Source organism: Neofelis nebulosa, chromosome 3 (assembly GCF_028018385.1).
Source record: "Neofelis nebulosa isolate mNeoNeb1 chromosome 3, mNeoNeb1.pri, whole genome shotgun sequence".
Taxonomy (NCBI): Eukaryota; Metazoa; Chordata; class Mammalia; order Carnivora; family Felidae; genus Neofelis; species Neofelis nebulosa.
Genome location: NC_080784.1, coordinates 71,807,544 through 71,820,886, shown reverse-complemented (window position 1 = coordinate 71,820,886; position 13,343 = coordinate 71,807,544). Strand labels below are relative to the sequence as shown.

At 35.4% G+C, this 13,343-nt stretch overlaps 1 protein-coding gene across 5 annotated transcripts in view; it reads left to right on the top strand.

Moving 5' to 3' along the window:
- GRIA2 (glutamate ionotropic receptor AMPA type subunit 2) overlaps positions 1-13,343 on the top strand; it is a 161,023-nt gene that overhangs the window by 85,674 nt on the left and 62,006 nt on the right. For all 5 annotated transcript variants that reach the window (XR_009259233.1, XM_058721063.1, XM_058721060.1 and 2 more), the window contains exon 4: positions 10,191-10,387. Coding sequence is in view for 4 of the 5 variants with exons in the window: in XM_058721063.1 (XP_058577046.1) it covers positions 10,191-10,387 (197 nt within the window). In the remaining variant the exon portion in view is untranslated. The remainder of the gene's footprint in view (positions 1-10,190; positions 10,388-13,343) is intronic.

Below are 13,343 nucleotides of genomic sequence, written 5' to 3'. Positions count from 1 at the left end.
AACACAAGACATTTTGAGTGACTTTATTAGTACTTACTTTGGAAATATTCAATGAAAATGAAGTGATGAGGTAATATCAAGTTACGAAATTCATAATATCAAGTTATGAAAATGAAGTGATGAGGTAATACCATTTACATATTCCTATACATAACTTGATAGGAGTTTAAGTTCATCCATGGAGAAAAGAATATTGGTTACAGTATCACTGCCCTCAATACAGTATTAAGGACAGAATGGCTGTATGGACACATGTTTGAGGTGTTATCAAAAGCTGCTCCCATTTTAATAGAAGAGTATTACACTGGATCTGAAACTATTTTCAGAGATTAATGTGTAAGACTCAAAATACTCGATCTTTACAGTGTTTTACTTGGATCAATGAAATGGGATTTTGCTGGTTTTCTTCTTAGACTGTCTTAATTTTCATAGCTTTGCCATCATATTACATCTTAAAAAAGTTCATTCATGGGGCGCCTGGGTGGCTCAGTCGGTTAAGCGTCCGACTTCGGCTCAGGTCACGATCTCACGGTCTGTGAGTTCGAGCCCCGCGTCGGGCTCTGGGCTGATGGCTCGGAGCCTGGAGCCTGCTTCTGATCCTGTGTCTCCCTCTCTCTCTGCCCCTCCCCCATTCATGCTCTGTCTCTCTCTGTCTCAAAAATAAATAAAAACGTTAAAAAAAATTTAAAAAAAAAAGTTCATTCATGCAGTCATCGTGCGACTGGGTTTCTTTCCTTCGATCCTTAACCCATTTCTCATATACTTCAAGGAAATGCCTTCTTCTTTAGTGTTATGTGATATGAGAATGCATCTTTGTTCCCTTTATCCATACTATGCATGCTTTAAAAATAGATTCCATGGTTTCATCTCTCAATATAGCTCTACATGCTCCAATTTCAGATAATTTGGTCTGTCCTTGATGTGGCAGTCTCTCTACTTCCTGGATTATAAAGGGTTTTTTTCTCTTAAATTTTTAAAGTCTAATTTGAATCCCAGGTAGTTAGCATACAGTGTTATATTAGTTTCCGGTGTACAGTGTAGCGAATCAATACTTCCATACAACACCTGGTGCTCCTCATAGCAAGTACCCTCCTTAATCCCCATCCTCTAACCCATCTCCCCACTCACCTCCCCTCTGGTAACCATCAGTTTGTTCTCTGTAGTTAGGAATTTGTTTCTTTCGCACGCGCTCGCTATCTCTCTCTCTCTCACACACATTTTTCCCTCAAGCTTGCTTGTGTTGTTTTCTTAAATTCCACATGTGAGTGAAATCATATGGTATTTTTCTTTCTCTGACTTGTTTTGCTTAGCATTATAATCTCCAGATCCATCCACGTTGCTGCAAATGGCAAGATTTCATTCTTTGTGTATACATACCACATCTTCTTTACTCATTCATCAATCAGCGGACATTCAGGCTGCTTCCGTATCTTGGCTATTATAAACGATGCGGTTATAAATGTAGGGGTGCATGTATCCCTTTGAATTAGTGTTTTTGTATCATTCGGGTAAATACCCAGTATGGCCATTGCTGGATCATAAGCTAGTTCTATTTTTTTATTATTATTATTATTTTTTTTTTTTTTTTGAGGAACCTCCATTCTGTTTTCCACTGTGGTTACACCAGTTTATATTCCCATCAACAGTGCACGAGGGTTCCTTTTTCTCCACATCCTTGCCAATGTCCATTGTTTCTTGTGTTGTTGATTTTAGCCATTCTGACAGGTGTGAGGTAATATCTTATTGTAGTTTTGATTTGCATTCCCCTGGTGATGAGTGATGGTGAGAATCTTTTCATGTATTTGTTGGCCATCTGTATGTGTTCTTTGGAGAACTGTCTGTTCAAGCTACAAATAATTGGATTATTTGTATTTTAGGTGTTCATGTTACAAATAATTGGATTATTTGTATTTTGAGTGTTGAGTTTCATAAGTTATTTATATATTTTGGGTACTAACCTTTTATCAGATATGTCATCTGCAGATATCTTCTCCTATTCTGTAGGTTGTCTTTTAGTTTTGTTAATTATCTCCTTTGCAGAAATAATTAACCTATGCAAAAGCAGAAGCTTTTGATGTAGTGCCAATAGTTTATTTTTGCTTTTGTTTCCCTTGCCTCAAGAGACATATCTAGAAATAAGTTGCTACAGCCAATGTCAAAGAAGTTGCCGCCTGTGTTCTCTTCTAGGATTTTCATGGTTTCAGGTCTCAAATTTCGGTCTTTAATCGATTTTGAATTTATTTTTGTGTGTGGTGTAAGAAAGCCATCCGTTTTCATTTTTTGCATTTTGCCGTCCAGTCTTCCCAACACCATTGTTGAAGAGACTGTCTTTTACCCATTGGATGTTCTTTCCTGCTCTGTGAAAGATTAATTGACCACATAAGTGTGGGTCCTTTCTGGATGTTCTATTCTGTTCTTTTGATCTATGTGTCTGTTTTTGTGCCACTATCATACTGTTTAATTATTACAGCTTTGTAATATAATTTGAATACTACAGCTTTGTAAGATAATTTAAAGTCCGGAATTGTGATGCCTCCAACTTTGCATTTCTTTTTCAAGATTGTTTTGGAAATTTGGGGTCTTTTGTGGTTCCTTACAGATTTTATGATTATTTGTTGTAGTTCTGTGAAAAATGTTGTCGGTATTTTGATAAGGATTGCATTAAATGTGTAGATTGCTTTGGGTAGTATAGCCATTTTAACAATATTTGCTCTTCTAATCCATAAGCATAGGATGCCTTTCCATTTCTTTCTATCATCTTCAGTTTCTTTCATCAGCGTTTTAGAGTTATCAGAGAATAGGTTTGTCACCTCTTTGGTTAGGTTTATTCCTGGATATCTTATTATTTTGGGTGCAATTGTAAATGGCATTGTTTTTTAAATGTCTCTTTCTGCTGCTTCATAATTGATGTATAGAAATGAAAGAGATTTCCGTACATTGATTTTGTATCCTGCAACTTCACTAAATCCTTTTATCAATTCTAGCAGTCTTTTGGTGGAATCTTTTGTGTTTTCTATGTTAGTATCGTGTCATCTGCATATAGTGAATATTTTAATTCTTCCTTACCAATTTGGATGCATTTTATTTCTTTTTGTTGTTTGATTGTTGTGGCTGGGACTCCAGTACTCTGTTGAATAAAAGTGGTGAGTGGATAGCCTTGTCTTGTTCATGACCTAGGGGAAAGGCTCTCAGTTTCTCCCCATTAAGGATGATGCTGGCTGTGAGTTTTTCATAGATGGCCTTTATTATGTTGAGGTATGTTCCCTCTAAACCTACTTTGTTCAGGGTTTTTAATCATGAATGGATGTTATACTTTGTCAAGTGTGTTTTCCTCATCTATTGAAATGATCATATGGTTCTTAACCCTTTCTCTTATTTATGTGATGTATTATATTGATTGATTTGTGAATATTGAGCCACTCTTGCAATTCAGGAATAAATCCCACTTAGTTGTGGTGAATGTTTTTTTTTTTTTTTAATGCATTGTTTAATTCAGGTTGCTAATATTTTATTGAGAATTTTTGTTTGTATGTTCAGCAGGAATATTGGCCTGTAGTTCTCTTTTTAGTGGTGTCATTATCTGGTTTTGGTATCAGGGTAGTTCTGGTCCCATAGAATGAATTTGGAAGTTTTTCTTCCCTTTCTATTTTTCAAATAGTTTGAGAAGATTAGGTACTAACTCTTTAAATGTTTGGTAGAATTCACCTGTGAGGCCATCTTCTCCTGGACTTTTGTTGTTTGGGAATTTTTTGATTACTGACTCAATTTCTTTGCTGGTTATCGTCTGTTCAAATTTTCTATTTCTTCCTCTTTTAGTTTTGGTAGTTTATATGTTTCTAGGAATGTATCCATTTCTTTTAGGTTGTCCAATTTGTTGGCATTCAGGTTTTTTCCAATTAAAAAAAAATTTTAATGTTTATTTATTTGTGACAGAGAGACAGGGTGTGAGTGGGGGAGGAGCAGAGAGAGAGGGAGACACAGAATCTGAAGCAGGCCTCAGGCTCTGAGTTGTCAGCACAGAGCCTGACGCGGGGCTCGAACTCACAAACCGCAAGATCATGACCTGAGCTGAAGTCAGATGCTTACCGACTGAGCCACCCAGATGCCCCTGGTTTTTTTCCAATTTTTAATAATCTTTACTTTTCTAAGAGTTAGAATTAAGTAAACATACTGGTAAATTTTAATTTCTAAATATATTAATTGATGTTCTTTTGAGCAGCATAGGGCCCAAGCATGAAAATGGCTGTCGAATATTCTGCCCCAAATATGAACTGCATGAAAAAAAAAAAATTAAAATGTTCTGTGCTTTGCTTATTGCACTGCTGTTAACTAAGACGGCCACTTACACCATTCCTGCGTCCAACTTTCCATCAAAATACTGAGCAACATGTCCAAGAGTCCACATCCCAATTATTAATGAGGAAGAACATAGACGCATCCTAGCCTTCGTAGAGGTCATCTCTGACTATTTCAAGTTTGCCCACGAGAAGAGTGCTGAAATGTTCATTTGGCACTTGTGATGTTTTAGGACTGCTGGTGTCTTCTATTTATCCAGGCAGCAGCCTGCCACTCCTTGATGACCCAGTGCCCTTCCTAAAAGCTGCATATTATTACTTCATAGACAGTCAGTAGATAGATCTTCAATGCAGTTTGAACTATACAGTAATGGGCCTACCTGTGGTAATACATTAAATACAGTTTCATCTTTGGATATGTTTGTATTAAATTTGAACCAAGACTTTAATCAAAATGTGTGTTTTTTTTTTTAATTTATTAGTTCAGTGTCAATAAGGTAAGAAGTTAACACATTCCTATACACAGTAAGTAAAACCAGAACTAATGCTTTATATCTTTAGGTCTTGATTTTGATTTTGAGCCATACTATTTGTTCCCTGAAGGGAAGGCACTTTGATTCCAGTTCCAAGAAGAAATCATGCATAGAATAAAATTCTAAATTTCTTTTCAGATGTTCCTAAGAAAGTCAATGAGGGAAATGTATGTTAATCTAATCTGGCCTAGGCATGCTGCCATGATTTAGTTATCATAAATATTAATTTCTGTGCCTGAAAGATGAATAAGGCCAGTGAATTTTAAATGGAACAAAGAAAATGTTTTTAAGAAGAAAGAAATAGTCTGAATGAAATATACCTATTTGCAGTAATCATTTTTAATTCTACCCACTAACGTGCAAACTAAAACACTTAAACTTTCCCTGTCTTTAGGCTGATGGCTTTTCTATGATTCTGTCATAGTATTATTAACACTAGCTCAAGATGAAACTGTGAAGCACTGATAGTAATACCTTGGTAGAGTTTTAGGGAGATTGTCAGCTTACAAATAGGTTATACAACTATAACTAGTCTCATAACAATTAGGCAAAAGAAGTTATGTAATTTAACCAAACATAGTCTAGCCATTCTTTATTTTAGTCAAAAGCCTTGAGAATTTATAGAACTTAATTTTAGACCCTTGTAATATTCTTGAGGTGCTTTAGAATATATTTTCAATATATTTATTAACAGGAATATTAATTTTCTGGTTTTTTTCCTATTTGTAGATAAACAACTGTATATCTCAAGTTTTCTTTGTTCCGAGTAATTCAGAAATCAGTCTCTGCTATAATTCAAATATCCTGTTATGGTATAGATATTAGAGTAGAATAGCTTTAAATAAAACAATATTTATATAGAATTCCCACTGTCCATACAAGTTTATATTCTGATTAAGGGATAGAGGTATTTATAGATAGTTTTATGGTAGTTTGTGTGGAAGGGAAAAGTCATTAATTACCTCAAGTAATAGTTTTGCTCCTAATTAGAATATGGTATCAAGAGACCAAGCACATGAATTTGTGTTAGGTTTGAAGAGATTCACTTCACCTCCATAGTTGTAACATGTATTTTCAGTGATTTTTAAATGTTAAATTGATCTGTTAATTTATAAGTAATCAGAATTAATGCAAAACTCTTAGTTGTAGGGAAGACACGGGTCAAGTTGAGAGACTGAGAGATCAGTTACTATTACTGAGTAAACAAATCTAAAAATCTCCTCAAATCATGAGTCAGACCATGTCATGGATTGTGAGTTACTTCTGGCTGTTGCTAGGAGATGGTTTAATATTATTCATTGTCTTATGATGACACTAAAATAATCAAATCTTATATTGCACCACTTGAGCTATTTAGCTTCCTAATGGATGTATGTTTCTAGGCTTCATAGGTTGCCAAATATTAATTCTGAGAGTTTTGAAAGCAGAAGATCCACACTAACTGTGAGTTACTTTAGACACATAGAATGAATGAGTTGAAAACTCAACAATTTCTTTAAATACATTCTTATTAATTTTATATGTCATCTCCATATTCTTTGACATGATCTGCCAATACATGTTAGGTGTAGATATATCACTTGAAACCCATTTACAAATTGTTATTTATATATTGAAAGATGGAACAGAATATCAAGCACTTGAAATTTCAGTATGTGGTAAATTTCATGGTTAAATAAAAACAAAATGGGGCGCCTGGGTGGCTCAGTCGGTTAAGCGTCCGACTTCGGCTCAGGTCATGATCTCGCGGTCCGTGGGTTCGAGCCCCGCATCAGGCTCTGTGCTGACAGCTCAGAGCCTGGAGCCTGTTTCAGATTCTGTGTCTCCCTCTTTCTCTGACCCTCCCCTGTTCATGCTCTCTCTCTCTCTCTGTCTCAAAAATAAATAAATGTTAAAAAATTTAAAAAAAATAAAAATAAAAACAAATAAAAACAAAATGAATAATTTATGGCTTAGAAGTAAGGAATCCCACTTGCAAGTGCTATGTGATAATATGTGGATAGCATATTGAACATCATCCATGCATATAACATTTTTAAGAGGTAACAAGGAAGAGTTAGTTACGTGAAGATTGGAATGTGGAAAAGTAGGACTGAGATAGTAGAAGAAGTTTAGAGAATTATCTTTTTTTTCCTACTCAGAAGGCTGGATAGATTTAATAACTGTTTGAAGCACTTTGAAATCTGTTGAATTGATCATGATTACCAGCTGTATGCTCTGTCTTCACTGATGATGAAAAACAGGAAGAGAGTTTGAATTATATCATGGAAAGAGTTAATGTATTTATGGTGAATGGAAATCATGGGTGACCCATGAAGTTTTTAAAGAAGTTTTGTCATTAATCGATTTTTTTTACAAGGAATGTGGTCTTTTGTTTAAATTATCCCTTCAGAAATTCTTACTTATCCTACGTTTTTTGGTACAAGACTAGACAGAGGAAACTCATTGTTGTTTTGCCAAAAATCTGAAATTCACTTTAAGTTCAATTTATGGCTCAATTTTCCAATTTGAAATAACAATAAATTATTTTCAATTTTCATAATGAAATATTTTAAATAAAAAATAGAGTGAATAAAAGAAGACACCCAAAGACTCTTTTTTTTTTAATTTTTTTTTTTTTTTTTTGGAATTTTTTTTGGTTTTGAAGGAGAGAGAGACAGAGTGTGAGCAGGGGAGGAGCAGAGAGAAAGGGAGACACAGAATCCAAAGCAGGCTCCAGGCGCTGAGCTGTCAGCATAGAGCCCAACGTGGGGCCTGAATTCACGTACGGTGAGATCGTGATATAAGCTGAAGTCGGACGCTTAACCAACTGAGCCACGCAGGTGCCCCGACCCCAGGCACTCTTAACTCGGCTATGTTAATGACCAATATACAAGGAATCCTGTTTTATCTATATCCTTTTGCCCTTCACAATTATTTTGGAACCAATACCGGACATCATGTCATTTCATCTGTACATATTTCAGTTTGTATTTTGAAAGAATACTCTTGTTTTCAACATAACCACAATATCATTGGCATATGCAGGCAGATTAACAGTAATTCATTAATATCATCATCTATTTTTCCCATAGGTTATTTGAATGAAAATAAAAATGATGTCCGTATCCCCCAATTGTTTAATATATCTCTTAAGTGATTTGTAACATAATGTACAGTTTCAATTTGATGGTTGCCGACATTATGATATTTAGTGTATTACTCTGCTGTATATTCCTTATAGATTGCTGGGTAGAATCTAGAAGCTTGATAAGACTCACGTTCACTTTTTTGGCAGGAATACTCCACAGATGGTTTGAGTATTCCTAGTTAGAGACATGTAACTTCTGTTCATCTCTTTTTGTGTGTTGTTAGCAACAGTTAATGATCGTAACCTTGATGCATTGATTCACTACGTGTTACAACATGGTCATAATTCTAAATCTATATACCTTCATCATTTATTAGCTGGAGTCTTTCCAAAAAGGAAAACCTGTCTTAATTAATTATTATCCTGGGTATAGTTCATATAGGAAGGGCAAAAAAAAAATGCATGTTTCTCTTCCTTTATTTACCAATTTCAGAATAATAAGTCAGCTCCTAGTATCCCTCAAAGACAACCAGATATTTAGATATATATTTAAATGTCACTGACTCAATTTCTTTGCTGGTCATCAGTCTGTTCAAGTTTTCTATTTCTTCCTGTTTCAGTTTTGGTAGTTTAGATGTTTGCATATCATTAAGAATTCATGGATTTAAAATATTTTATGTATTTAAAAGTCTTTTGCAGTTATTATTCTTATTGATACCCAAATTGCCTCATCTTTACTTAAAGTGATCTTTATTACATTGGCTCCTGAGTCCTTTGACACAATGCTGATAGTTTGGGAGGGCTTCCTTGTATTTTGTATCACAAGGTGTTCTAGGCTAATCTTAGGTACGCTTAGCTGGTGTTTAGGCAGTGAGAGTTTTAATGATGTTTTCCAGGTACTATAGTTTTAACATTTAATATGTTTTTTTTTAATTTATTTTTTATTTTTATAAAAACATTTTTATTTATTTATTTTTGAGAAACAGAGAGAGAAAGTGAAGGAGAGAGTGAGCACATGAGTGGGGGAGGGGCAGAGAGAGAGAGAGAGAGAATGGATCTGAAGTGGGCTCCACACTGACAGCAGCAAGCCCAATGTGGGGCTGGAACTCACATATCACGAGATCATAACCTCAGCTGAAGTAGTCAGACGCTTAACCAGCGGAGCCACCCAGGTGCCCCTGTAGGTTTTAACATTTAGAGTACATTTATTTTTGCCATAGTAAATGGATTTAATTAAAGTTTAGTACATGAATAAAATTTATAGAGCACATTAGGTAAATCTCACATTTTATGGGTAAAAAGGAATCAGCATTCTTCTGAGAAAGATGCAGTTCTTTCTGGAATCGGGAAGATGATGTGATAAGCCCTGAATTCTTTTTGGAGCCCAGATTCTGTGTTGTTCATTAAACTATTAATAGAAATGATGCATTTAGGTTGGCCGTGAAGAGCTGGAGTGATGTGGAAGACAAGTTTATGTACTGCTTTTCCAAGTGCTAAACTGCAGATTTAACTTTAGGCAAAAAATTCACAAATTGAGGTAATGTACAAACAATTAAAAATAAAAATAACATTTTCTCAGTCGTATGATGCAATAAGCAAAATTACTACTAAATATGAAACTGGTCTCATAGTTTGGGAAATTAAGTAAATGTAACAAGTCTGTGTTAGAAAACCAACTGCTACCATCTGGTTGATAGGTGAACATTTTAATCCCTATGGGATCAGTCCCAATAACAATAACAAAAAAAAATGACATTAACAGAGGCTGAGGAGAAGAAACTGCTGAGGACATGACAGCCTCCTCGAGATTATTTGCTCCTGTGCTCACAGAGACTCATGTAGATTTGTCTCCCTGAAAGTGTTACGACCTCCTCAAGGATGTTAATTGGAAATGATAGACGTCATACGTAACGGAACAGTCTTTTCCATTCTGTAAGAGAAAGAAATGTGTGCTCTGTCTTTGTATTTCACTTTAACCAAAGGTATCACAGACATTACTCTTTAGTAACACCAGAAAAGAAGACAGCTGAGAGAGCTGAAAGAAGGGGAGACTATTTATCCCTCCAAACTCTTTCCATCAGAACAATAGCATGTAGATAAAAGAGTTTTCTGATGTGAAGTGGAAATAAGTCAATGTTGATAAAGATCATAGCTGTAGCTTTTTAGAGGAGTCAACATCCCCTCCGTTGACGAAAATAGCAGCCTTAAAAATATATCCGCCGTCGATTTCACAACATAATTCTGAGTTATTTAAGTATCTTTATTGGTCATCATTTTTCTTTGCCTTCCTAGGCTTATCAACGCTGCAGGCAGTGCTGGACTCCGCTGCTGAGAAGAAATGGCAGGTGACTGCTATCAATGTGGGAAATATTAACAATGACAAGAAAGATGAGACGTACCGATCACTTTTTCAAGATCTGGAGTTAAAAAAGGAACGGCGTGTCATCCTGGACTGTGAACGGGATAAAGTAAACGACATTGTAGACCAGGTTGGCTATGCTCTGTTTTCTAATGGCACCAAATATAGAATGTGCGTGCAATGTCAGCATTTGCAATGAGTATTTGTGTGAGGTGCTTGAACAGCAGTTTTTACTTTATGGTTTATGTAGGATGCAGCAGGGATCATCAATTAAATTATCTCCGGCTTCAGTTAGCAATAGCAGATGGTCTTCAATAATGCTGACACATCATACTGATCATTAAATATATTCGATATGTAATTCCTGACTCTTATGCTTTATATAATAAGCATTACCTTAAACTTTGATATTTTTAGTTGGAAAATTAAAATTTTACTTGTTGAACTTTTTAGGCATAAAGAAATAGCCACATTAAGTGAAATTGAGGCTGGGTTCAAAGGGAAAAGTGAGTAGTTCATGAATTCTTTGGCAAAACATGGAGTACTTCAATCATTAGAGTGCAGTATGGAACATTAAGTCTATATTGTTGTCTGGATGGGTCCTTGTCTTCAGAAAAAGTGTGTATATGTTTCTCCAGGAATCATGTTTTTCCTCCTAGTAGGTAGATTTTATATCACCATAAAACTATTAATCTATGAAATTAAAATATGTAGGAGAGTCGTATTCAGTCTGTGTTTGCTGTTTGAGAAGTTTACCGTACATAAAGATGTTTTATCTGTGCTTATTACCACACCACCTTGATTCCATTTAAGATTTTTTGGGGGGATAGGACAGCCGTACAGTAATATCCTACTGATAAAAATGAAATCCACTGTATCACATAGATAAGGTAAGTGACCAGGGATGTTGCTGAAGCAGCGGAAGCAGCATCGTAATTTACTAAGTTAAGGTTTGCTTCACTGGATATCTGCTTTTCCTAACTTGTAGGGGTGTGTGTGTGTGTGTGTGTGTGTGTGTGTGTGTGTAGTAGCTTCTAGGGATAATATAGGATTGGAAGAAAAACATGCAGTTAAGCATGCATTTCTTGGCCCTTTCAGCCTTTGAGGAGACAATTAGATTCACTAACTTGTGTAACACAAAGCATTTTGAAAACATAAATGTTGACGAAGCCTTAATTGATATGTAATAACACAGGCCCTAAGACATACAAAATGGATCTCACATAAAATATTAAATAACTGGATAAAACTAACTTGTTATGAGAGAGGGCTAAATGTTATATGCCAGAGAGGTGAACATTTCAGTAGAAAAGTCTTGGTTCCTGTCTCAGGAGATGAAGTTAGGGTTGTTTTTAACCCGAAGGCCTCTTGTTCAAATGTGAACTTCAACAACTCATTTGAATTTCATAGGAGATTCTCATTAAAACTGAATTTTAATAATAGTCATTAGTCTTTTGTTTAAAGAATTTATGTATTCATGACTCATCATATTAAATGTTGGTGAAAGCTGTTTTGAAAATAATTATTTCTAAAACTAGAAGAGAGAAACTATAAGAGAAATTGGGAATACATAGAATGTAATGTTTTGAAACAAATATACGATGATTAAATACACGTCTATGTGGACATCCGTTCAAAATGTACAGAGATTTTGCACATGCATGTTATTTGTATTTTCATAAGACGCTTTCGAATGTATTAAATGAGTGTGTACAGTGGTTGATTGCATCATTCAGCAAACATTTATTTCAGACATCCTCTGTGTCTAGAATGAAAGACGCAAAGAAGGAAGAAAGAGTGGTAACTTGGGGCACCTGGGTGGTTCAGTAGGCTAATAAGCATTCGACTGCAGCTCAGAACATGATCTCATAGTCCCTGGGATCAAGTCCCACATCAGGCTCTGTGCTGGCAGTGTGGAGCCTGCATGGGATTCTCTCTCTCTCCCTCTCTCTCTGTCCCTCCCCCACCACTCTCTCTCCCTTTCTCTCTCTCTCTTTCTCTCTCGAACTTAAAAAAAAAAGAAAAAGTGGTATTTGTACCCCATGAACTTATTGTTTAGAGATGAAGGCCAATTTTACTTGTCATATTAGAGTATTACAATTTATACAACAATGTGGTCGAAGAGCCTAGAAGAGAAAAACTATCTTAACAGTGGTAGGAGGGTCAATGAAGGGTTCATGCACATACTGGCAGCATGTGTCTGGCTCGGGTTCCTTCATGTACTCATTCAATACATTTCCTTGATTTTCTAATGTTTGCCAGACAGGCACTGTGTAGATCCAAGAAAGTAATGTTAAGCAAAACAGTCAAAACCCTGTTAAGGTGAATATTTATGATATATTTACAGAAATTCATGCATAAGTATAATAATGGTATATCTGACAAATGAGAACAGGATGTTATGAAAAAAACGACAGAAAAAATTTAGATTAGGAGATCATGGAAGGCCTTTGGGGAAAACAGTTTACCAAGCAAAAAGTGAGGTTGAAGTCCATTTCAAGAAAAGGAAACACTGTTTACTTATTCACTCTATTAATACTTATAGGAGAACAGAATTGCTGAAACTTTATTTCATAATAGCTTAAAGTTAGAAAGAGTCCCTTTGTTGATTATGCGTGTTGTATCATTTCAATAAAACCTCAGGGTTATTTATTTCTAGTTGTGGTTAGTTGGGAAAGAACTGGTCCATTAGAAACATTGAGAAATCAATATAAATTTGCTATTGTTAGTGCAATGCTAATGATTATTGTAAAGCAAAAATGTGACTTAGTATGACCAGCACTGATTCCTATTTACGGGTAGAGTTAGTGAATTGTCTTATCTCCCCGCTTTCTCCCAGTGAACACTTAACTCAAGTAAGGGCTACTGGTAGTACCATTTATACAATGTTCTGTTGTTGTTGTAGTTCCCAGAAGAAAGACATGCATGAGTCAGAAAGTAGAATGAACAGTAAGCAGAATCAACAGATGTCAGTAGGGTATGTGAGGGACACAATCAACTCAATTCAAGTGATGCTAATTAATATATTTTTCATCCAGAAGGACATCTGTTCCTTCAATATAGAGGGTTCGTTTTCTTGAAAAAGG